This window comes from Triturus cristatus, chromosome 8 (assembly GCF_964204655.1).
Source record: "Triturus cristatus chromosome 8, aTriCri1.1, whole genome shotgun sequence".
NCBI classification, from domain to species: Eukaryota; Metazoa; Chordata; class Amphibia; order Caudata; family Salamandridae; genus Triturus; species Triturus cristatus.
This window is the reverse complement of record NC_140591.1, coordinates 841,589,680-841,614,996: the sequence shown is the minus strand read 5'-3', so window position 1 is coordinate 841,614,996 and position 25,317 is coordinate 841,589,680. Positions and strand designations below refer to the sequence as shown.

Sequence of the window (25,317 nt, the reverse complement as noted above, 5' to 3'; positions counted from 1 at the left end):
GGGCCCATAGCTGATGCTAAGGATAAACTGATCAAAGCGTTCATCACCAGACTGATCACCACCCAAGCACCGGCCAACAATTTAGCCGGGCTGGGATCAGAAGGCGAGCCGGATTTAAGGGTGTTTAAGACTGCCAGAGAATCCCTCGCTGGTATAGGTTCAAAGGTTATGAGTTTGGCAGAGGTGGAGGGAAGCGACAGCAAGGAGGAGACCATAGTCACTAGCTGGCTATCCCCATCGCCAAAGTTAGCTTGTAGAGATCGAACATTATTAATGAAAAACAATAGAGCTCCTCACACCAACTGAGAGAAGGGGTGTGGATACTAGTCTCCGCTTTAGAGGAGAGGAAACTTTGCACAATGGTGAAGATTTCTTTAGCGTTATTACCAGACGAGGCAATCCGCTACGCATAATAGAGGCTTTTAGCCTTAGCAATGTTGGCATAGTATTTCTTTTGTGCCTTTTTGAAAATCGTTCTAACCATGGGGCTATACTCTTGTCTCCATTTGTGTTGCAGTCTTTTACATTGATGTTTCTCAATTTTAAGGGAGCCAGAGAACCCTGGCTTTGAGAGGGGATTGATAATGCGCCTGGGCCGAGTCTCGGGAGTGAGGCGCTCCACCTCCTTGTATATCCAGTTGGTGAAGTACCCGAGGGCTTCATTCAAATCACTAGATATCACAGGGCATGTTTTGGCTAATACAAGACTAAATACAGCTGGGTCTATTCTATGGCCAGCTTTCCCCTGTTGTCCTGTAAGCGACCCGCCTGCTTTGGCTCGTTTTGAACTTGCCAGGAAAAATGGATCAAAGTCAAGAAACTCCAGTGAGTCCCCCGCTTCCTAATTATCCATATGAATATTGAAATCCTCAAGAAGCAGAAAATAAGAGTAGCGAAGTGCACGAGGGATGATCACATAGTCTAGGGATTTGAGAAATAGGTCAGCGGAACCAGGGGGCCTCTACATCAGTATATCCCTCACCTATATTGAGGGGAGATATTGATGCAGAAGTCAAGAGCTTCCACCTCCACCAGCTCCCTTATCTCACTCCATTGACAATTCCATCTATCTCTTAACACCACAGCAACCCCACCCCAGCGCCCTGCTCTCCGATCCACTCTAGTGATTCTGAAGCCAACAGGGATGGCCATCTCGATCATTGGGCTGGAATTCTCAGATAACCCGGTTTAAGTGAGAAAAAGCAGGTCAAGTGGCTCGTCAATGAGCAAGTCAAAGTTGTCCTGCGTGTGTTTAGCTAACGAGCGAGCATTAATCAGAGCAGCTTTAATCGTGTGCTTGCTATAGCTAACTCTGGACAGGCTGGTAAGTGGAGATGAACATAAAGACTCTAGAGTGAAGCTAAACTTGTAATTGCTACATTCCATATCCGAATTTGCCACAATGTCCCATCTGCTAACCTCAACACAGTTCAAGGGGTTTAAGGATAAAAGTTCATACCTGCTACAGGAGCTTAACAGAGACTTACTGTTAGGGATGTCATGGGCAGCGTGTCTGCCGCTGGCCGGTTCGGGGAAGCTGATGGGCGCAGACAGGCTTGCCTTAGGCGCGCCTTTGGTGCATCTGTGAAGCACGCCTTTTTATCAGAGTACCCTCTTGAACGACTAGAGCACACACGAACCAAAATGGCATCTCTAGTCATCCCAAACAGGATGATAAAATTTTGGCCGGATGGGGCACCCACTCTCTTTTGCCAAGTATTAGTTTTTCGATATGCGTATACAGGTGCAGGACAGGTCAGAACCAGTTAGCGACCAGGTCATATGCTAGTTTATTTATTGACAAAAACTTAGTGAGTGATTGGATGTATTGGGTTACTTGCAAAAGGTATAAAATACTTTTTTTTTAAACTACATTTTTTACAAATTTTCTTTGAACCAGAATTCATAGCACCATAGCATTATATAGCATAGGTTGTATAGCGGAGATATACTTAATAGGTAGTGAGCTTTAAAGTCTGGATGGTAAAAGATTACCAAAAAGTGGATCCTTGAAACATAACATTACTAATTACTAGAAATTGCCAAAAACTAAACGTACTGGATATGATACATAAGTGTGGCATAAAGGTTTCTTCCAAATCTTCATAATTAATGTATCAGTGGTTCACACTTACCTAAATATTTTGGGTAGAAATATTCCTGTACAGAAATAATACAAAAAATGATATTAGTTCGAGAGGAACAATTAGAAATTGTAAAACTAGTACAAAATGCTAAAGACATTTATCTATGCTGATTAACAGCAAGCTAACAAAAGGACAGAAATTGCAACACTTTCAATTCAAATTGTTAAACTGCACATATAAAGAATGACAAGATAGTGCCCAGTTTGAGTGCATTAGTAATGGCACACAACAATGACAGAAAGAAACAAGCATTGGCATAGCCAATAGGTCTCGCCTTTGGGACCTTATAAGTGTTTAGCCATGCAACAGTTGCGTAACTAAATACTTATAAGGTCCCAAAATCGAGACCTATTGGCTATTCCAAGCGGCCTTGAGGCCACGAAAGTTAAAGTGATCGCGATTGCGATCAACATCAAAGCGGCGGCAAGGCGAAAGTGAAAGTAATTGCGGTAAAACGCAGCGCGCGCGCCCGTGCACATGCACTGTAGCTCTAGGCTGGCCTGGTAGCACTTTTTGGAGCCCTCTCAATAAGTCTCGCCAGACCAGCGCAAGCGCTGGGTCAGGCGAGACCTAAAAACGTAGCTGTATTTGAAATGGGTATTCCATTCATGGGACGGTATGAGTGCAGGAATCTTCCTGGTAATTCACACATGAGTCAAGATTTCCACTTGACGTCTATATTTTTCCACTTGGAAACCAGTGAGTGATTAGAGTACTTGGGGCCTAATTATGACTACAGCGGTGGCGGTGGTCCAACTGCGCTATTACAAGTTGGGTGGTCGAACTGCCATGGGTCCGCCGCAACTGCAAGGGAACAGCAGAGATCCCTAGTGGTTTTGCAGCGATCTTGAGGACGCAACATACTTGCCTGTGCCACTGCGACCCTGCCAAGCACATTACAAGTTTCCTCTCCACTACGGTTTTCATGGCGGTGAGCCCGTAATGAAAACTATGTCCGAGAAGAAACAAAGGGGACCCTACAGGGCCCCCTGTTGCCTCAGAGTCATGGAGTACATGCAGGGGGGTACATGTTGAGCCCCCCTGTGTGCTGTCACTCCCTTTCCTGCATGTCACAGACTTTACAGTCCATGCTGTGCAGGAACGGGCTGTGGCGTTTCCATTATGGTGCCTTTTCAATAGGCACCACCGTGAACGCCATAGGACCACCTGCCGGACCACGAGATTACTCATAATCTGGTGGATGGCCGGCAGCCGAGTTTGACGGTCCTGGAGTGGAGCGCGGGTGTGGCCACCCGCTCCAAGACCGCCAAACTCGTAATCAGGCCCTTAGACTACATCCAGGTGAGGTGTGACATGGTGTTGATCCACTGGCACACAGATGGTGTCCTGCCGACCCCACCCAAAACTACTTTCGGCAGCATAACATTGCACACAAATTCCATTATACTTTAAGCTACAAAACTGCAACCCAATAGGAAGGAGTTTCAAACTGGTCCCACTATGATGGAAGTGTTTTGGTCTAGTACAAAGAAAAAAAATTGAACACTGAATATGTTTTGCCGTGAAATTTAAGTCATACATGCAGTGCAACATTTATTTCACTAATGTCTTGTTTCAGACCAATGCAAAAAAACAGTAACCCCATACAGCCCATGTTAAAGGAAGAAATTGTATGGCATCTACCTCTACCTCTAGTGTTGTAAGTTTAACCTTATACCTACCTCATGGTCTTTTTTTATTAATTTCGGAGTTGATATTGGTATATGATTTTGGGTTAAACTATTTCATAAACTTACCATTCCCCAAATCTACCGGCAGACACGGTTGTGTGAAGACCGCAACATAAATTGATAAGAACGATACTTTTTCCTCTTTGTTTAGACTGATTTAATACTGAATTTGGGAATTTTTTGTATTACGAAATACCTATATATTTCTCCTATTGTTGCTAGGTTGAAGGTTGCATTGGAGACAAAAAAGTATAGCAAAATACTGTCATATTTATGATATCAAAATAGTCATATATTAATAGTCATCAAAATCTGGTCAACAAAGATCAAACTTTACTGTATCTGTTCCAAATTGCATTTTATCCGTGCTACAATTAATTTGTGAAAAATATATTCCATGTATTGCAATTAAATTTAAAAGACTGTTCAATTCGGATCGAATAATTATTGTATTATTTACTTAAAATAGGTCATGATGTAGGCATATGAAGTAAAAAAAAAAAAAATAATAAAAAACATAAGGGTGTGTAATTGAAAATAACCAGAGAGGGAGAAATTAGAAGTCCGAACTGTGAGGATCCATCTATATCATATAACCCACCAACTAGGATAATTCGTCTTAGCTCGCCATACCGTTTCAGGATCATTTTCAAAGACCTCCCTGGCTTCTTCTTTATTGCACAGTTCTTCAATGCATTCTCTTTCAAGATTTCCCTTTTTGCTTTCCTCAAGAAATGTATTCGCTCGACGTTTCCGCAGGAGGAACTCGGATGCCTGCCGCTGAGATAAAACTATACAAGAAAATAATAATTGTGGAGTTTGTCAGCTCTTCTGTTTTACATTAGTACGTCATAATATATTGTTAGTGTTAGCTTAAGTATGTTGACAAGAAGTTCTGTAGAAAAGACACAAGAACCAATTAAAAATTGAGTGTGTGTTAACATGATGGAAAATATTGCAGTGATACCTGGTTGAATGACGGGCAGCATTCTTCAAACAGAAAGAACATTAGTGGTCCATAACTGGCATCCTAGCGCTTTACAATTAATCACTATTCATTTCTAGCAAAGAAAATTGTGTGTTTCTTTTAAAATAGTTTATCTTAAAATTACGACTTGGTTCCAATTTTCTAGCAAAAGAAGACAAACAATGACCTTTTAAAATTAATTCATTTTGGGCTGAAATCTACAGAAGTAAAAGTGTTCTTTACTGAAAAATGAAATTTAACAGGTTTGGCTGTATAATTGATAGATTTGCTGGTTTGGGGATGCTTCCTCGTGTAAAAAAGGCACCTTTAACCACCTTCAGAGCTACACAAACATATACTTTACAATTAGAGTATTGTACAAAAAAGAGCCTTTCTAGAGATCTTCTGGCAATGAGCCACGAAGAAAGTAAAAGTGTAGATGTTTTATAGAGCCGTGCAATGTAACTTTTACCCATGCTCCTCCTCTTCAAATGCCTTCTCTAAGCCACATGTGAGGTCATCGGTAAAGACAAGTGCACTGGTATCATGATGTATCACACACAACCTTTCAATTTAAAAGATTTTGGCTAATTAGACAAGTCGCACCAATGTATGTGGCAGCAACTGTGAAGGACGCAATGTTGGCATGGATAACTTATGTGGAAATAAAGTTATGGAGCCCTAAGCACAAACTAACCCAAAAAGCAAAATAGGGCTCAGCACTCGGGGGTGGGGTGGGAGGCCCGTCAGTTATGGGGTTAATAAGTCGGTGTATGTTATTTGCAACAATATTTTGCCTCTTATCTGTATTTTGTGGAGGTTGTTCTTTTTCACCAGTTTATTATTGCTTCCTTTTCTTGTTCAGTGCCTTTTAATAACGTTTTTATTATTTTTCACAATAACACTGGTTTGCCTGCACAGTACACCTGATGCACTAGTGTGTGATGCTTGCATCAGTAAGTGATATTGGATACTTATGCATGCATTATGTCATGATCCCCGACCCGCACCTATTTCTATACACAGGGAGTGAAATGAGGCTCTCTTCTTCAAACTTCTTTGCTGCTCAAGCTCTTCACCACAGAGAAAGCCAGCAGTGTGCAAAGAGTGTGGATATCGCGTGGTGTGAAGCTTCGCAACTATGATGCATGTGATACACAAAACGCACAGGTGGAGTCAAGACAAAGTACATGCCCCTGAGTGCCAAGGGACTCACGAGAGACTTGTAAGGGCGGCCGCCAAATTGGATCTATAGCATACAAGGGGCATATTAACGAGGGCCAGCGATAATTATCGCTGGCCCCACATAGCGGTAGAAATATTATTGCCGGCTATCGCTGAAAGTGATCGCCATGATAACGCTATATTAACAATACATAGCGCTATGGCGATAATATTTCAGCGATATCGGTGTTTACCATGGAACATCGCTGGTTTTCCAGCGATGTTTCATGGAAAACAGCGATAACATTGCTGATACGACCCTGTGGTCGTATCAGCATAATCCACCTACCATTATTAGTATGCCTTGGTCTGAAATTTAACAGACGTTAAATTCCAGCGTTAAGGCCGAGTTAGCGCAATTTTTTTTATCGCTGCAACTCCTTGTTAATATCGCGAAGCTGCCTTCGCGATATTTTCATGTGTTGTTTTCACACCCACGCCTTCTTTGCATCTCATTAGCAAGGCGAGGCTGTGAAAAAACGGGCTCTACATCAAAGAAACACGCGCTAGCGTGTCCTTGATGATATTGCGATACAATTATCGCCTCTTATCGCCCTAAAATGGACGCTAAAGCAGCGATAATTATATCGCCAGCCCTTGCTAATATGCCCCCAAGTTCTGTGTTTCAGAGCATTCTTTCCTAGGCATTCAATATACTTAGTTGCTCCAGCCAGACCCTTTATACCAGGAGATTTCTAATTTCCTGCTGAAGTGCGATAAAAAAAATTTAAAAAGTAAAGAACTCTTATCACATGAACTCAGTTGATATTTGTGCTGAGAGGAGAAAATAAATGTTTTAAAAGTATAGTTGGAAGAAACGCTGAAAGAATGCAGAGCGAGGGACTGCTGCAACGAATACATAAATAATAAACCATGAAGATCTTTGCAGTTTTGTAAAAATAGAAGATGCTTTAGGAGCTAAAACGGTATAGCATAAGCGTGAAAAAGCACTGCAGCAAATGGTGGGAGGAGGGGTCTTGTGAGAAACATGAGACCTTCATTCAAGCATTAGCTTGCACATAATGAAACTGCTGTCCTCATCCCTTGAAGGATTGGGGGCGGATATTAAAACAAATTAAAAACTGGCATGATCCATTGGGCATTTTTTGGGAGTGGGTGCTTGCAGCAGTACCCTGGACTACTGAGTGTTTTTTAGGTCTCGCTCTCGAGACCTATTGTCGCCGAGATGCCTCTCAAGGGAGACAGACCGGGGCACGCGCAGGGATTGGGGTCGGGGTCTGTGGACGCGCTTGCGCAGACGCACACGCACACACACACACAGACACACGCGCGCGCACACACCCCACCGCTGCTGACCCCCCCTCACCGCATCCACGGCTGCCTAACGCGCGCGGGCACACACACCTCGCCGCCGCCCCCCCTGTACAAGCAGCATTGGCAAAGCCAATAGGTCTCGTTTTAACAGCAGAAATGGTAGCACACAGACAGATGCCATGCCGAACTACAGAATAATTAAGATATTCTCGTCATAAAAACAGCTGTGATGTTAACGTGCCCAATCAATTCAGCTCTTCTTTAATGTACACACTATGTAGCACTCTGACACCCTCATAATACGGCTGGCTACATACTCGCAAAGGACGGAGTAACTAACGCAGCCCACTTCTGTCGGCCCCCTCAAGCAGGCAGCGGCACCCTCACTTACCCTCACTCCCGTACTGCTTGCCATTGTTCGCTCCCATCCTGAAGATTTCATACCCTCACCGACATCCCAAAGCGGAGCAATCCCTCAAGAGACGCAAAAACAGCTCCCCACAACTTTCCACCGGCACTCCATGCTTCTTTCCTTGGGTTTGTTTATGTCCTACCTGGCGGTTTCCCGGAAAGCGTGTGACTCCCCCTGGTCACGTGTGACTTTACAGTCCAATTGCAAGACCCCGGCAGCAGGCGTGGGCCAATCACTAGCCGCCTGCTACATGGGCAGCCAATCACAGACAGACTGGGTGAGTGTTGCGCGCACGCCGTGGCGAGTCTTTCGCTCATGGCATCTCTTGCACGCGCTTTTCTACAGGGCCGCGGAGTAGGGGTGCGGCTGCATGTCCTGTAACTGGCGCTTCAGCTTTATCCGGAGAACGAGAGGACCATCCCCCGCACGCCCAGCTAGATTCCTCACCGAGGCAGGTTATTTGTGTCTTTCTGCCCTCTGTTCCACTCGTTTTTCCCTCTTTTTGTGTGCCTTTCTGTCCTCTGTTCCACTCCTTTCCCTCTTGTTTTGTGCCTTTCTGCCCTCTGCTCCTCTCGTTTTTTTCTCTTTTTGTGTGCCTTTCTGTCCTCTGTTCCACTCGTTGCCCTCTTGTTTTGTGCCTTTCTGCCCTCTGCTCCTCTCGTTTTTTCTGTCCTCTGTTCCACTCGTTTTTCCCTCTTTTTGTGTGCCTTTCTGTCCTCTGTTCCACTCGTTTCCCTCTTGTTTTGTGCCCTTCTGCCCTCTGTGCCACTCGTTTTTGTGCCTTTCTGCCCTCTGTGCCACTCGTTTTTCTCTCTTTTTTGTTCCTTTCTGCCCTCTGCTCCTCTCGTTTTTGTGCCCTTCTGCCCTCTGTGCCACTCGTTTTTATGCCTTTCTGCCCTCTGTGCCACTCGTTTTCCCTCTTTTTTGTGCCTTTCTGTCCCCCTCGTTTTCCCTCTTTTTTTGTTCCTTTCTGCCCTTCTCGTTTTTGTGCCCTTCTGCCCTCTGTTCCACTTGTTTTTTGTGCCTTTCTGCCCTCTGCTCCTCTCGTCTTTTGTGCCCTTCTGCCCTCTGTGCCACTCGTTTTTGTGCCTTTCTGCCCTCTGTGCCACTGGTTTTCCACTCTTTTTTTGTGCCTTTCTGTCCTCTGTTCCACTCGTTTCCCTCTTTTGTTTGTGCCTTTTTGCCCTCTGCTCCTCTCGTTGTTTGTGCCCTCTGTTCCACTTGTTTTTTGTGCCCTTCTGCCCTCTGTGCCACTCGTTTTTCCTCGTTTTTTGTGCCTTTCTGCCCTCTGTTCCTCTCTTTTTTCTGTGCCCTTCTGCGCCACTCGTTTTTTCTCTTTTGTGGCCCTTTTGCCCTCTGTCCCACTCGTTTCCCCACCGCTGTGCCCCCTGTGGACCCCTTCCAACACTACATATTCACCAAAGGATTGTGTGTGTGGGGCTCGGTGTGTTTGTGTGTGTGTGTGTGTGTGTGTGTGTGCGTGTGTGTGTGTATAAATGAAATAGGTCTCGCCTTTGCGAGAGCTAAAGCTATTGGCATTGTCAATGACTATGCCATTTATTTATCAGTTTTCAAAACCAACCCATAAATAAAAAAGTTTGTCATTTACAATACCAATAGCTCCAACTTATGCAAAAGGCGAGACCATTGCATTGTAAATGCTTGTCTCAATGACAGCAGCCTACACTGACAATGCTGAAGCTATCCTTTAGGGATAGCTTAGTCCTGTGAATGGACACCATACGCATTTCGCAGGTGTAGTTATCCAATCAGTGGTTTGGAAACCAGCTGCAGTCACAAACCATTGATAATTCTCATTTCCATGGGATTGGTAGGTGTGGTGATTGGGCCCTCAGGCCCGCATGCAGATAATGACTGACACAGGACACAGGATTACTGGTGCAGTAAACTGGCCACGAGCACGTGCGCTCGGCCCCTTTTATTGTCAGGGTCACCTGACTGGTGACGCCTGTGGTGGGTGGGTGTTCAGTGTGGGTTACAGGCACAATGGAACACTAGACTGTATCCAGCCGGATACCACATCCCTCCCAAACTTTAATGAAAGTTCAACCAAATGAAAAGTCCGAACCTGTGGGAGTAAACACAAGTTACAAATAAACCATAAATTGGTGATCAGGACTTCCACGTAGTCTTTTTGCTGATGGTCAACTGCCGGCGAGGGTGTTCTGACAGCCGGGACCACTCTGCTTCCTTGGCGCGATGTCTGAGTGCTCTACGGATGTGTTCTTTTGGACTTACATCGTGGAAGTGCGCCTCACAGTCTCTTTCTTGTACCGCCATCGGTGGAAGTGGGGGGTGGAATGATGGTGGACCATTGTTATTCAATTTTCCGCTGTGCGCCCTGGTAGAGGTGTTTCCTCCGACTAGTAGTTGAGTAGTTGTCTTCTTCCCGGACTCACCGTTGCAGGATATCCCTCTCACGGATATCCCTCTCTCGTGGGTGTCCCCTCTCACTGGACGACCCGGAGGCCCTTTGTTGCCAGGTTTCCACTGGACCGGTGGACCGCCGCCTTGTCGCTCCCCTCGCGTTGGGGGAGTCACTACTGGTCCTCTTTCCGTGTCCGAAGTTCCGCCTGAAAGGGTGCTGTTGGCACTTGGTCCTTCGTGCTCTGCCTTTGTTCTCCCAGGAGCTCCAGAGCCAGCTTCAACAGTCCATCTCTCGTCTTGGGGATCCGCTGCCACCGGTGTCCCTGAGGCCTCTGCCCCTTGGATGTCCACGGTCCTGTTTCCGTGACGTCCCAGAGGTGGTTGTTACCAACGGACCGGCCTGCTCGTGTCTGTCGTCCCCGGGTGACCTTCGGGTTTACGCATCGACGTATACTCCCAGTGGGGCTGATGTTGTTTTCCAGGTTTTGGGTCTGGGTGTCCATGCACCTTCTCACTTCCCTCTTCGGGTACTCCCCTTCCGGTGTGTGTTGTGTTGATCTGTCACGCACACCTCTTCGCTCTTCTCCTTTCCTCTTCGGGTGTTCCCCTTCTGGTGTGTGTGTTGATCTGTCCCGCACACCTCTTTGCGCTTCTCCTTTCCTCTTCTCTTCCTCCGTCGTGGCGTCATGCCACTCAGGATCTGTCTTCCTTTTCCTTTCTTTGCGGCGTGATCCAGTCTTCTTGCCTCCTTGCTCGTCCTTACCAGGCTTCTTCGTGTAGCGTGCACTCTACGCGTTTCCCTCTGGTCTTGTCCCGCCACTAGGACACTGTCTTCCTTTCACTCTGTGACTGGACCGGTCGTCGCGACCTTCTGTCTCGTAGTTGCTTCTGATTTCGAGTGATGTTGATGTTGCTGGACCTCTTGTCCTTCTCCTCCTGGTCCTCTTTGCGGACCTCTCATGGGGTCCTCTTCATTGACGTTCCCTCGGACTTCCCCTTCTCTCCGGCTCTGACCCTTGGCAGGTCAGTGTGCTCTCCGACATCTTGTAGGCCTGCATCCTCCTTGCGACCAACTGGTGGTCAGCGTCGTCCTCCTTGCGACCATCTGGGTGGTCGGCTTCCTCCTTGCGACCATCTTGCTGGTCGGCTTCTTCCTCCTTGCGACCATCTTGCTGGTCGGCTTCTTCCTCCTTGCGACCATCGGCCGGTCGGCTTCTGGTGGTCGTGCAACCACTCCTTTCCTTGTCTAACCGTGGCAGTGCTTCAGCGCGCTTCTGACTGCGCCCTTTGGTCGCTTCGTCAGACTCCCTTACTGCGAACTCTCTTCAGTGCTTGCCTTTCTGGAGCAGTAGCCGCTGTCTCTGTGCTGTTGCTCGCGTGCTTGGTGCTGGGTCCCTGAACCGCCCTTTGTCTTTCTGGTGGTGCTTTTGCCTCTTCCTGCTGCTGCGACAACCTGTGGCCACCAGGTACCGCTGCTCTTCGTTCTTACTGTGTTCAGGGCTCCCTTCTCGCTGTCGGTAGGTTATGCATCTCCTGTTCCTGTGATGCCTTTCACCTTAGACGCTCTTCAGGGTTTTCTTGGCACCATGAGCTTGCTCCTCCTGATCTACCTCCTGGGCATCTTGCTTGCCAGTGTCCTGCACCCTCCTCGCTGGGGTGGGTGTAGTGTTGCTTTTAGGGTTCCTTTGCTGCGTTGAGGTATCTGGCTCTCTCGCTCTTAACCTTGAAACTGGTGCAGCATGCCAGGCAGTCTTTCTGGGCATCATCTGTGTGCTCTAGGCAATTTTTGCTGTGTCCCTCGTTCTGTTGTACATTGTCTCTGTCGCGGGTGCAGTACTGCTAAATGGCCACTTGGTGGCAGTGTTGCTTTCTTTTTTTCACAGCCTCGGCAGCTTTCTGCCTGCTGCGGTCTTCGTGCTGTATCTCCCTCGCTGGTTTCCTGGCACACACGTGCACAGCAGGGGCTTCAACAGTCTCCTGCTGTGCCTTTTCTCGTGCCCGCGAATCTTCCTCCGCATGCTTCATTACCGCAGGCGGGGCCTTGAGACCGAATTGCAGCCTGTAGCCTGCACACCGCAGGAGGCCCTTCCGCCGAACGGCGGCACCTCGTCCCATCTCTCCGTGAGTCACTGTATTTTATTTTTGTTTTAGTTCGTGCTGGGAAGGGGGGACGCACACCGGCTGCCTCCTGATTGTTATTTTTTCCGCTACCCGCCTGCAGCAGTCCCACAGTTATCACGCTACACGTAGGAGGGGAGAAAGCTAGCGCTGTTGCGGAAACTTGCCGCCTCCATGTTTGGGCAGTCTCCGATCCTGTGTGATGTCATTGCGGACATCAGCAGGGTCTCGGGCCGACGCTATTCCCCCTCCTGCGTCTCTTCCTGTTGCTGGGCGCAGCGGCCAGCTCTTCACATTTCGCCGCTTTTACGGGCATTGAACTTTGGGTTGTGAATCATGATGCGGGCCGCCTCGCTGCCTTCTCGTGCACGCATGCAGCTCCGCTTTCTCTCCGCAGCTGCGCTCACCTTCCTCGCTGCACGGGGCTGGAGCAGGCGCTGGGGACGGATTCCCCACTTTTAGCATACGCGCCTACTCAGGCTGAGAGACACTTCAGCCTCATGTCCGTTCGCCCCCATCGGGGTCTCACCTCCTTCATGCTGGCCGTTCCGATCGGCTGCAGGCCATACGGTGTCTCCCTTCCTTGCCTGACCACCCCGCCGCCGGCTCGATCCTCACACGCCGCGTGGGGTGGGGGAGGTCCGCGCTGCACCCGGGGGCTCCTTACTTCTTTGGGGGCATTGGGCTCAGTCTATTTCTCCCTGCGGGGACAGGGGAGTGGTTAGCTACTCCACTCTCCGTCCTCCCGCACCAGGCTGTCTTCTCGCCCTGATGTCCCACAGCCCTGGCTCACCTTCACCCGATGTCTGATCCGGCATTACGCCCCTGGCGGCAGTCCTGCGGCGGCAGCCGGCATCGGCTCAGTCCGGCCTCGCTTGCCTTGTGCCTCAACCCTCACAGGCTTACTTTGCGCCGGAGGGCACACCACAGATCCTTCAGCACGGGGTGGGCTCCCGCGTGGTCCACGCTACTTGCGGGGGTCGCGGCCGATGCGGGTGGGCTCCGATCGGTCTGCTCTTCTTCTGGGCACTTCACACGATCCCACTGGTCTTTCTCGTCAGTGCGGGGTGGGCTCCCGAGCACTGCTCATGCCCGGGGCTCTTCACACGCCCGGCGGGCGATCAGGCGCTGTTGTCGCCTGTTGGGGGGGGGCCCTTCATGCGGGCAGCTCTCTCCCCCTTGTCTTTATCTGCTGGGCTGGTGCACGCGAGGGCACAGCCCCCTCGTCGCCAATGTGGTGATTGGGCCCTCAGGCCCGCATGCAGATAATGACTGACACAGGACACAGGATTACTGGTGCAGTAAACTGGCCACGAGCACGTGCACTCGGCCCCTTTTATTGTCAGGGTCACCTGACTGGTGACGCCTGTGGTGGGTGGTTGTTCAGTGTGGGTTACAGGCACAATGGAACACTAGACTGTATCCAGCCGGATACTACAGTAGGGAAATACCCATTTCATGTCCTCTTTTCTTACTGGTTCGTAAGTATTTGTAACGCGCAATGCACAAATTGCAAAGACATTTGTGACTCGCACTATGACTTTAGTACAGTTCAAGCCAAGTTTTTGTGGTCACAAAACCTGCAATTTTGCAAAACACAGTCTTTACAACTGCAAAACCTTTCAAACATCAGGTTTCAAGTGCCATAGAAATGAAAGGGAGAAAGTGTTTTAAGCACCCCAGTGAGAAGCTGTTCTACACTATCACGGATAGAGAAACGGCTGAATGAACCTTGATGCTGTGAGTATTATAAAAACGTAAAAGGATGCAATCCAGCGGGAATCTTTGAATGGCTGCAGTGCAGTGCTGCAGGAGGTGGAAGAGGTGGAACAAATAAAAACATTTACTTAACATATAAATGTTCCAATTCTAAAATATGCTTCTACGAAATAAAATATATGTCAAGAAGAATGTAATTAATATTAACAAAATATTAAATATATTTGAAAGCACAGCATATTTTATAAGAATGTACGGATTATTAAGCACAGAAAGTTTTACATTTATAAAAGTGTAAATATTACAACTGTTAACTGCACATGTGATGCTTAAAATATAATGGTAATGACATTAGGTGTTAAGAGTATGTACCTGCAACTTGGTTACCTATTTAAAGTGTGTGCAGCAAATACTTCTAGCATGAGGCTGCAAGGAACCATTGAAAAGTTTAATAACTAAGCACTAATTGAGTTTATGAAGAGAGGTAGAATCTTACAAGTGTTTGTTAAGTTGGTAATGTTGAAGCATCATTTGTTCTTTTTGCATTTGGCGCCCTAAGGGGGACGGGTATGCCCAGACGTGGGTCCCATGCTCAATCATGCCACCAGAGTCAAGCAATCCTGGCTGATGAGAGGTGATACCCAGAAACCGGTCCTAGGATGCTTGTTTCCGGTCCGGGGAGGACCTGACCTGGCCCGGCAGTTCGGGCTTGACTGTTCCCATGGGGAGCAGGGTCAAGACTGATTTTCATATGGCTGACTCTAAACTGAAATGGCGTGGTAAGTGAAAAAAAACTATTGATTTAGGCCCAGACCTCTGTACTGGGGTGAGTTTTTGACATTGTTTAGCATTCCGTCCATTGTTTGTTCTTTTTACATTTGTCGCCCTAAGTGGGATGGGTATGCTCAGACGTGGGTCCGTTGCCACTGGACTCAAGCTATTCCTGCTGATGAGGGGCGATTTCCCTAAACTGGTCCTAGGATGCTTGTTTCCTGCCCGGGGAGGACCTGGCTTGGCAGTTCAGGCTGAACTGTTCCCATGGGGAGCAGGGTCAAGACTAATTTACATATGATTGGGTCTAAACGGAAATGGGTGGAAAGCAAAAAACAATGGATTTAGGTCCAGATCTCTGTACTGGGGGCGAGTTTTTGACATTGTTCAGCATTCCGTCCATCATTTGTTTTTTTTGCATTTGTCGCCCCAAGTGGGACGGGTTTGCCCAGATATGGGTCCTGTGCTTACCATGCCACCAGAGTCAAGCTATTCTGCAGAACCTGAAGCATCCTACCATTGGTAGTTGACCACCTTGTGAATCCTCTGCGTGAAAAATGTTCTGCCCCATAAAAACCTGGAACATCAACTGGTGGAATCCGAAATTTGCAATGAATGTGGTAAGAAGTTAAATCATAGTTGCATGTCCAGCCCATCCAATTTAGTCACAACTACAAAGCAGAAACAAATGCAAACACGTCATCTGGATTGCACCCTCCACAGTGGGTGGAAGAATGTCCCTCTGAAGGAAATGGACATGTTGATTTAGGCCAACTACAACAATCCGGGCAAGAAGAGTATGATGCTAGATCTCCCTCTTCTATTGTAGCATAAGAAGTGCAACTGCCCAACTCTCCTTGTGGTCTTCATTATCTGCCAAGCTCTCCTTAACAGTGTTGAATGATACTTAGTGAAGAAATAATTTAACTATCCATCATCTCTTGTGCCCTGTGAGAAGCGACCATGGATAAAGGTCGCAATGTTGAGTTATCTCTTCTCCTTGAATCTTTAATGAAAGATTCACATTTTTATTGTATATTTTTAGTTTATTTCTTCTAACCCAAAATGCTTGTGGTGTGTCTACTGTGCAGGTGTGTGTATGTTTTATTGAGGAACTCAATTGATTTGTAATTATATGGCTATATGTTAGATCTCTGTGCATCTTTGTGCCTGTATGCGTTTGTCCTTCTATTCCTGTGTGATTTTGTGTCAGTCTCTTTCTCTGCTGTGTGTATGACTGCATGTTTGTACGTTTTTTTTGTTACTTCAATTAACATCTGCGATCATCTGAGGTAGCCTCTATTCATAGGTGTGTTCATCTGTATTAGTGCCTTTATATTTGTGCCCATCTATATATATATATGTTTACATCTATGCATATGCATTTCTTTGACTTTATTTTAAAACATGTAAACACCTTCAGAGGTTGAGCGAATTCTCAATCAACTTTATCACATTTGTTGGTGTGCATGTGTTGTTTTTTTCATGCAGGCAAACAAAATGTACTGTCTGTACTTCGTAAATTATTATCCAAGTTTTTCCAGGACTCATGAACATTTTATGAGTTATTCAGCTTGCACATGTGCACAAAACGGTTATATATATTGCGTGTATATCAAAAACTGATGGACGAAAAATTCAACAAGCCATAAGAAGGCCCTGCATCATGGAAAGAATGTCTTTTAATTAAAATGTACTTTCATCCAGCGGGTTTTATTATGCAACTGAAACACGTAAAAATGGAAACGTAGAACTTAAAAGAGACAAGTCTAGGACCTTCTTTTAATCTTAAGAAAAATAGCAAAAATGAACCAAATGTATAACGATTCGGGATTAAATGTTGAATTGCATTTCGCTTAGAGATGATGCCAATTATTCAAAGTCTAACAAAGTTATTAAGGATGCAACAAAAAGCGATTCCACGTGGAGTGAGGTGCCAACCATAACTTCAGAGTCACCGCTGTAATTATATTTATGAATATCCAGCTTTATGAGACAATTAGAAAGAGGTGCCCAGGTTCAGGGATAGAAATATATTTTATGATACAGAGGTGAGACCGAAATGGGATCAGAATGACAACGGAACCGCAGAAAAAAAAAAACTAAAAAAATAACAAAATTCGCAAGTGTAGGAGAGTGAGCGGGAGAGAGAAAGAGGAACACCGAAAAATCGAGAAAGCAGGTTACAAACCTCATGACACAGATGTGAGAGAGGCGCAGTGTACAGCGGTACATCTATCTCAGAATACAAAGGTAAAGCAGAGCTAGATAGTGTGGGGGGTATAAAGAGTGCAGCCATTTCAAAGGCATTGAGGTGAGACAGAAAAACTCTTTTACTTATCTAAGGTGTTTTAGCCATGTTGTATAACAGCATGGCTGCTGTTCAGTATGGCTGAAATTTAGTGGCGTAGATGCGAGCGGCACAGAGTTGAGTGGAAAAGAGTGGAACGGCAAAGAGTGGAGTGGCACAGCGTAGAGTGGAATAAAGTGTCTTAGAGTAGAGTGTCGTACAGTAGTGTGCCACAGAGCAGAGTGTGGTGGAGTGGCGTAGAGTGGTAAAGTGGAGTAGAATCGCAGAGTAGAGTACAATGAAGTGGCGCAGAGTGGCGTGGCCCAAAGTGAAGCAGCATGGAGTGGAGTAGAGTGCCATAGAATGGAGTAGAGTGTCATAGAGTGGAGTGGAGAGGAGAGGAGTGGAGTAAAGTAGAGTGTCAGAGTGGATGGGCGTAGAGTTGAGGGGAGTGGAGTGGAGTAAAGTAGAGTGTCAAAGTGGAGGGTTGTATTGTGGCAAGCATAGAGTGGAGGGGTGGAGGGGAAGTAGAGTTGAGTAAAGTATAGTGTCAAGAGTGGAGGGGCGTATTGTGGAGGGGCATAGAGTTGAGGGGCATAGAGTGGAGTAAAGTGTTGTGCAGTGGAGTAGCATAGAGTGGAGTTCCGTATACAGAGTGGAGTGGCATGCGGTACAGTGGAGTGTCGTAGACTGGCCTAGTGTGAAGTGGCATAGTTTGGCATGGAGTGTGGTGGAGTGGAGTGCAGTGCTGTGTCGTAGAGTGGAGTGTAGTGGAGTGGCAGAGTGGCATATAGTCGAGTAGAGTCGTAAAATGAAGTACAGTCACAGAGTGGAGTTGTATAAAGTGGAGTGCACGGGTCTGGCCTAGATTGAAGAAACATAGAGTGGAGTAGAGTGTCATAGAATGGAGTAGAGTGTTGGAGTGAAGTGGCATATGGGGGAGTGGAGTAAAGTAAAGTGTCAGAGTGGAGGGGTGTACTGTGTAGAGGCATAGAGTTGAGGGGCGTAGAGTGGAGCAAAGTGTCATAGAGTGGCGTGGCATTGAGTGGAGTTCCATATATACAGTGGAGTAGAGTGGCATGTCGTAAAGTGGAGTGCAACAGACTGGACTAGTGTGGAGTGGCATAGAGTGGCGTAGAGTCGAGTTTGATAGAGTCGAGTTTGGTGCCATGGAGTAGAGAGTCGTGGAGAGTCGTGAAGTGGACTGTCATAGAGTGGAGTGGCGCAGAGTGGAGTATAGGGGCAAAGAGTGGACTAGAGTGTCATAGAGTGAAGTGTAGTAGAGTGGCATTGAGTAGAGTGTTGTGGAATGGCGTTGAGCAGAGTAGAGTCATGAAGTGGGTGGAGTAGAGTGGAACGGAGTGGTGTAGAGAAAATGTCATAGAGACAAGTCAGAGTCTATTGGAGTGGTGTAAATTGGAGTAGAGTGTCGTGGAGTGAAGTGTTGGGAGTGGAGTAGAGTGTCAGAGTGAAGTGGAGTAAAGTAGAGTAGAGTAAAATACATTGTCAAACAGTGGAGGGGTATGGTGTTGAGGGGCATAGATTGTAGTAAAGTGTCGTAGAGTGAAGTAGATTAGAGTGGCGTAGAGTGGAGTGCCGTATAGTGGAGTGGAGAAGTGATAAATGGAGTAGCATGCAGTGGAGTAAAGTGTCACAAAGTGCAGTAGAGTGGCGTAGAGTGAAGTAAAGTTGCATGGAGGATCGTATCATGGAGTGTCAGAGTGGAGTGTTGTACAGTGGAGGAATATCATAGAGTGGAGAATCATAGATGGAGTAGAGTGGCCTAGTTGAAGTGGTGTAGAGTGACGTGGAGTTTGGTAGAGTGAAATGTCGTGTCATGGAGTGGAGTGGCTTAGAGTGGTGGGGCATAGAGTGGAGTAGGGTGTTTTAGAGTGGTGTGGTGAGGAGTGTGGTAGCATAGTATGGAGTATGCATGGTGGGGGAATGCATTGCCATTACAGACAACACATTTTTAATTCAAATGACAATTACATTTGCACATACCGTTTTACTGATAAAACTATACAGCGCACAAACAATTTGTGGAAATGGCATCACCTATAGTACTGATTTGTTTTGATCGTATTAAAACATTTATTTCCACCACAGTTTTGAATTTTTAAAAAATGTGCTTTTGTATTTCAGATATATTGTGAAATATTTGCACATTTCATTTACAGACATTGTGTTGTGTGCTAGAAAAAGACCTTTTCTTTACCACTTCCAGACAAGATTGTCACATAAATTGTCTCACTTTTAAGTCAGAGAAAAAAAGAGTAAACATCAAGCTCCCTTGGAAGACACAGCCTGTCATTTGACCTCTGTCTTTGAACGCACATAAAATGTGAGAAAATAAGAATAAAATGAAAAGGCCTGTTTACAGAAAGTGAGGACTCGTTGAAGAATACAAGCAGCGATGGTAAACAAGGTTTGCTCCAAGGGAGATACAAAGACATCCTCTACAACCTAAACCAAATACAGCCAGAAAATTGGAAGCCAGAAAATGTGAGTTACAAACCTCGAAGGCAACGGTAAGGAATGGGCAGAATGCATTCCCAGAGAAGCTTTCAAAATGCCCACAAGATGTCTTTTCACAATCAGACAGCTGTGCTGTCTGGTAGGCTTTGGCCTAAAAATGATGAGCTCATGTCACTCATGAGAAATGGCCTCACATGTGGACTATAGACCTCTACACTGTGCACCACGCTACTGTGTATGGAGGTGCTGCTCAAGAGAGGAAGTTTGGTTAGGCATGGCGGACGTGTGATACTGATAACAGTATGGACAATAACCTTGTGTTTCTGCAGTGCTTAAGACTGCAGGTTTATTTTCCATTACAAAGTATTGTAAATAGCGCATGTTACTATCGCTTAATTAAATAGTATGGCATTCATTGAGTTTGGAAGGATGAGAGTAAGAATTGACATTGCTGGGACTTTAACTCAAGACCCGCAGCTCATGACAGCAGAAAGAGCTCAACATATCTTGTTGGGGAATCAAAAAGCAACTTCTGCTACAGATTACTAGTTTTGACCAGTGTCAGCACATCAGAAGCACCCCTGGCTTCATTCCCACCATACTCACTAGTTTCTTCCTCTCCTGACTAGAGCCTTGGAGAAGGCAATGAGATACTGATCCAGCATTCTATCCCCGTGTGGCTGGTTATGGCCTTTGTGGCTTCCTGCAGTCTAGAAATGCCAACCACCTGAACTTGTGGACTGTAAGGCCCAGCACATTAGCGTGCTTGTTGGTTTTCACTGTAGCCCTCTCTAAACTATGGGATTATGCCTTACTTTATCCCTTCTGGGCCACAACTCTTCCTGACTCCAGGAGAAGCTTCTCCGTACTTCTCAGAAACTTCTCAGTACATGTGGATGGCACACTGCTGATGTCGATGTCTGAGAAGAAGTAGGCTCTCACTTTGTAAACATGCATGTTGTAGGAAGATGAAGTATTAGGTGGTGATGTTGGGTAGACTTCACCATGCAATACTATCATAACCCACAAAGATGGTCCTTGGATTTACACTAATAAAGCCTTAGCTAAGTCCTGGTAGTGTGGCAAAGAGCAGTCAGGCTTTACTAAAGGAACATGTGTTAAGCATTTCAGAGTACCAACATAGATGGTAAGTAATTGAGACTACTCAAGAAAAAAAACGATATCAATTTATAAAAATAGTGTATTTTTATCTTAATTTAGACACCAAAACAAACGGAATAGCATACATATAACCGAAGTTATAGATTTTTAGAAGAAATATAGAGTCAGTGCAAAATAATACAGTGAAACTTTAATACTGCGGTCAAGGGGGAAAACCACTAGTGGCAATCGATCACTTGCAGGTCAAGTTGTGTGGTACCCTTGCAGGATAAAGGTGATGTGGATCCCAGGACCAGGCCACAACAGTTTGTTCAATTTTACCTGGCCTGTAGAGCAAGGGTGCAGAGTTGTCCTGGCTGTCCCTGGTGCTGAACAGAAGACACAGGAGAGCTGCTTTTACCACTTACACACGGCTGCAGGGAACAAGCTGCAAAACTGCATTCCTATAGCTACCACAATCAAAAAGAACCCCAAACAGTTGGAAATGCACTCCTGCTCAGACCTGTAGCAAGCCCAACACCACACATGTCCAACCACTGCTGCTGCAACATTCTCCCATATAAAATCAGGCACGTAGGGGCTTAAAACAAAACTCCACCGACAATCATCTTAAAATAAATGAATTTCAACTTTAAAAAAATAAATATAAATGTAATGTTTAGCCAATTATACAAAAATAAATAAATATTATTTTACAATATTTGCATACAATTTTTAATTTTAAAATACTTGCAAATGTATTTTTTTCAAAGATAACTACAATATTTACATTAATTCTATACGCAACTTTTGGTAACATTTAGTACAAATATTTATGAAATATAAACATTTTACTTTAGGTGGGATTTCTTTTACTGAATCTTTAGAAAAATTATTTTAATTTAATATATTTCAGCTAATTAAATAGTTGATGTTAGAAATTGGGTTTCTGGTTGGCAGAGGTATGTCCCCTGTCCAAGTAGGAACCACAACCCTAGTCAGGGTAAGTAACAACACACCCAAAATTATTCCGTGCTCATCCTCTGGTAGCTTGGCACAGAGCAATCAGGCTGGACTTGAGAGGCAATGTGTAAAGTATTTGTGCAAGACTTTAAACAGTAACACAGTGAACACAACATAAAAAGACTCCACACCAGGTTAGAAAAATACAAATTAGTTTTATAGATAAAACAAGACCACCACAACAAAAATCCAATAAGTAGAAGTCGAGATATGAATTTTTAAAGAATAATCTATAAAATATCACTAAAAAGCAATAATCACTAATTTGGAAATCTGGTCGTGGCAGACCGGGATAAAGTCAAAAGTTCAGGCCGACCACGATGGAGTACAGTCCAGACACATGGAACTAGTTTGTTCCACTGAACAAAAGTACCTTGATCCGGGCTGTGTTGCCGAAGAAGATGCGAGGTGCAGCCGAAGCGATGCGTAGATGTAGAACCACGCAGTGGATGAGATGCGTCAATTTCCTCCATGAAACTGCGCCAATGCGTCAGGTCTGAGTGAGATGCTCTGGGTCCGAATGTGATGCACTGCTACTGCTCCTGCAGCGGAGGATGCGTCGATTCCGGGGACAATGCTCTGGTTCCGAAGGCAATGCGCCAGGTCCGAATATATGTTACTTAACATACCGTTACGCCGCAGGTGTTTACTTCAAAGTTTTTACTTCGCAAATACCTTTACTACGCATGATTTTAGTGCGCATGCTTTTACTTCGCAAATATATACAAATACATTAAAAATGCTTTTACTTCGCAGTTAATTATTACGCACACCGTTACAATACGTTATCGGTACTTTAAAACAAAAAATTAATGGTAACCAATCCCCTGGCACGCACCCTGAACCCTAAAAATACCCTCTACACCCCAAAACCCTATCTCACCCTTACCCCTAAAAATATCCCAGTACCCCAAAACCTAAACCTACCCTGAACCCTAAAATTACCCCCTACACCCCAAAACCCTAACTCACCCTGACACCTAAAATTTTCCTGGCACCCCAAAACCTAAATGCACCCTGAACCCCAAAAATACCCCAGCACACCCAAACCTTAAATGTACCCTGAACCCTCAAAATACCCCATGCACCCCAAAACCCTAGCCAACCCTGACACCTAAAATTACCCCAGCACCCCAAAACCTAAATGCACCCTGAACCCCAAAAGTTACCCAGCACCCCAAAATCTTAAACGCACCCTCAACCCTGAACCCTCAAAATACCCCATGCACTCCAAAAGCCTTACCCACCCTGACACCTAAAATTACCCCAGCACCCCAAAACCTAAACACACCCTGAACACCAATAATACCCCAGCACCCCAAAACCTTAAACGTAACCTGAACCCTAAAATTACCCCCTACATCCCAAAACCCTAACCCACCCTGAACCCCAAAAATACCCCAGCACCCCAAAACCTTAAATGCACCCTGAACCCCAAAAATACCCCCTACACCCCAAAACACTAACCAACCCTGACCCCTAAAATTACCCAAATACCCCAAAACCTAAATGCACCCTGAACCCTAAAAATACCCCTTACACCCCAAAACCCTAACCCACCCCAAAACCCTAACCCACCCTGAAACCCAAAAATACCCCAGCACCCCAAAACCTTAAATGAACCCTGAGCCTTCAAAATACCCCATGCACCCCAAAACCCTAACCCACCCTGACACCTAAAATGACCCCAGCACCCCCAAACCTTAAACGCACCCTGAACCCTAAAATTACCCCCTACACCCCAAAACCCTAACCCACCCTGACACCTAAAATTACCCCAGCACCCCAAAACCTAAACCCACCCTGAACCCCAAAAATATCCCAGCACCCCAAAACCTTAAATGCACCCTGAACCCTAAAAATGCCCCATACACCCCAAAACCCCAACCAACCCTGACCCCTAAAATACCCCAATACCCCAAAACCTAAACGAACCCTGAACCCTAAAATTACCCCCCACACCTCAAAACCCTAACCAACCCCGACCCCTAAAATTACCCCAGCACACCACAACCTAAACACACCCTGAACCACAAAAATACCCCAGCACCCCAAAACCTTAAATGCACCCTGAACCCTAAAAACACCCCCTTCACCCCAAAACCCTAACCCTCCCTGACCCCTAAAAATACCCCTGTACTCCAAAACTTTAATTTGCACACTAACTCCATTATGCGTAGTATATGAATGCTAAGTAATGGAACATGTGTAGTAAATGCATGCTAAGTAAATGCATGCTAAGTAAGGGCATCTGCGAACTAAAATATGCGAAGTAATGACCGCGTAGTAAAGGTAGAATACTGCCAGGTCCACTCTATGCAACAACGCGGATGCACCGGTTCCGATCCACACAAAGGTGGAGAAGCATAGTTCTGATCCTCGCAACAGTGAAGATGCGCCGGTTCCAATGCTGATGCGTGGGTTGGCTTGAAGAAGCACCCTAGGCCTCAATTCCAAGGGTCAAGGACTGGGGTGGCACCACTTTTTCAAGACAGACTCACAGATGGCAGAGTCGAGGTATAGATGCATGTAAGATGGAAGTCTTTTATGTCCCTAAGACTTCAAAACAGGAGACAAGTCAGCAAGCCCTTGGAGCACTGGAATAACAAACAAGAAGGGGCTCCTCTACAAGGTACATGGAGGGCACCCCCTCCGGTCTCAAACGGGAGCTCTCAGGCTAGGGTACTGTGCTGAGGGGGGCCCCCAAGGAGCTTAGGGCCACCCTGCACCACTGGTGTCTATGTTACGCCACTGCCTTTGAGTCACTCTGGGTTCATGGGATGCAGGTCCAGACCTTCTTCCCAGGCAGGGGAACAGCAGGCAGAACAGTACGACAGGAGCCCAGAACAGCAGCAGCCCAGAAGAGTGTCAGCCCTTTCAGTAGCACAGCAGTTCTTCTTCCTGGCAAAGTCTTCACAGGTCCAGAAGTGCACTGAAGTCAGTGTGGCAGAGGTACAGTACTTATACCCAGTTGTGCCTTTGAAGTGGGGTTGCCTTCAAAGAAGGTTTTAAAGTGCACATGGGTCCTCCCTTCCTACCCTGGCTCCAGACTCACTAAAGAGAATCTGCCTCCCTTTGTGTGTGAACGGGGCACAGTCTATGAGGTGTAAGTATGATGCTGTGCCCAGCTCCTCCCTCCCATCTCCCAGGATGGCCCATCATGTCACACCTAAGCTCCCTTTGTGTGTGGCTGTCTGGAGGGAATACACAAAGCCCAGCTGTCACCCAACCCAGACTGAGCAGAAACAGGCAGCAAGCACAAAATGGCTAAAGTGAAGAAAATTAGAACATTGTAGGAAAGAATTGGGTGTGTTACATCATGGATGAAATTGGATTTTAATAATGAACCAAAAGACATCGTGGGCTGTTATTTGTTGGAATCATTGTATGGAGAATGTGAGAAAGTGCCATCTTTCTTGCATGGTATGCCCCCACTTTTTGCTGAATTGCTGAATGTACTTTGACTGAGTGTGCCCTGGGCTCCTGCCAATCAGGTGCCCACGGCCTATGTTCCTTCCCTAAAAACTATGCTGAAACCTAAAACCCAATTTGGCAAACCCTGGCCACATGTCAGCCCCTGGTAAATGGTACCCTAGGTACCCAGGGCCTTGTGACCAGAGAAGGCCCCTAAGGGCTGCAGCACTTATTGTGCCACCCTTAGAGGCCCTGTACCCTGACACGAACACACTGCCCTTGCAGGCCGAGTGTCTGGG

At 46.1% G+C, this 25,317-nt stretch overlaps 1 protein-coding gene across 1 annotated transcript in view; it reads right to left on the bottom strand.

The window, feature by feature from the left end:
• Nucleotides 1–25,317, bottom strand: part of PROS1 (protein S) — a 308,818-nt gene that overhangs the window by 272,153 nt on the left and 11,348 nt on the right. The window contains exons 2-3 of the mRNA XM_085622337.1: nucleotides 4,472–4,629; nucleotides 2,136–2,160 (exon numbers count right to left, since the gene is read on the bottom strand). Coding sequence (XP_085478463.1) covers nucleotides 2,136–2,160; nucleotides 4,472–4,629 — 183 coding nt within the window. The remainder of the gene's footprint in view (nucleotides 1–2,135; nucleotides 2,161–4,471; nucleotides 4,630–25,317) is intronic.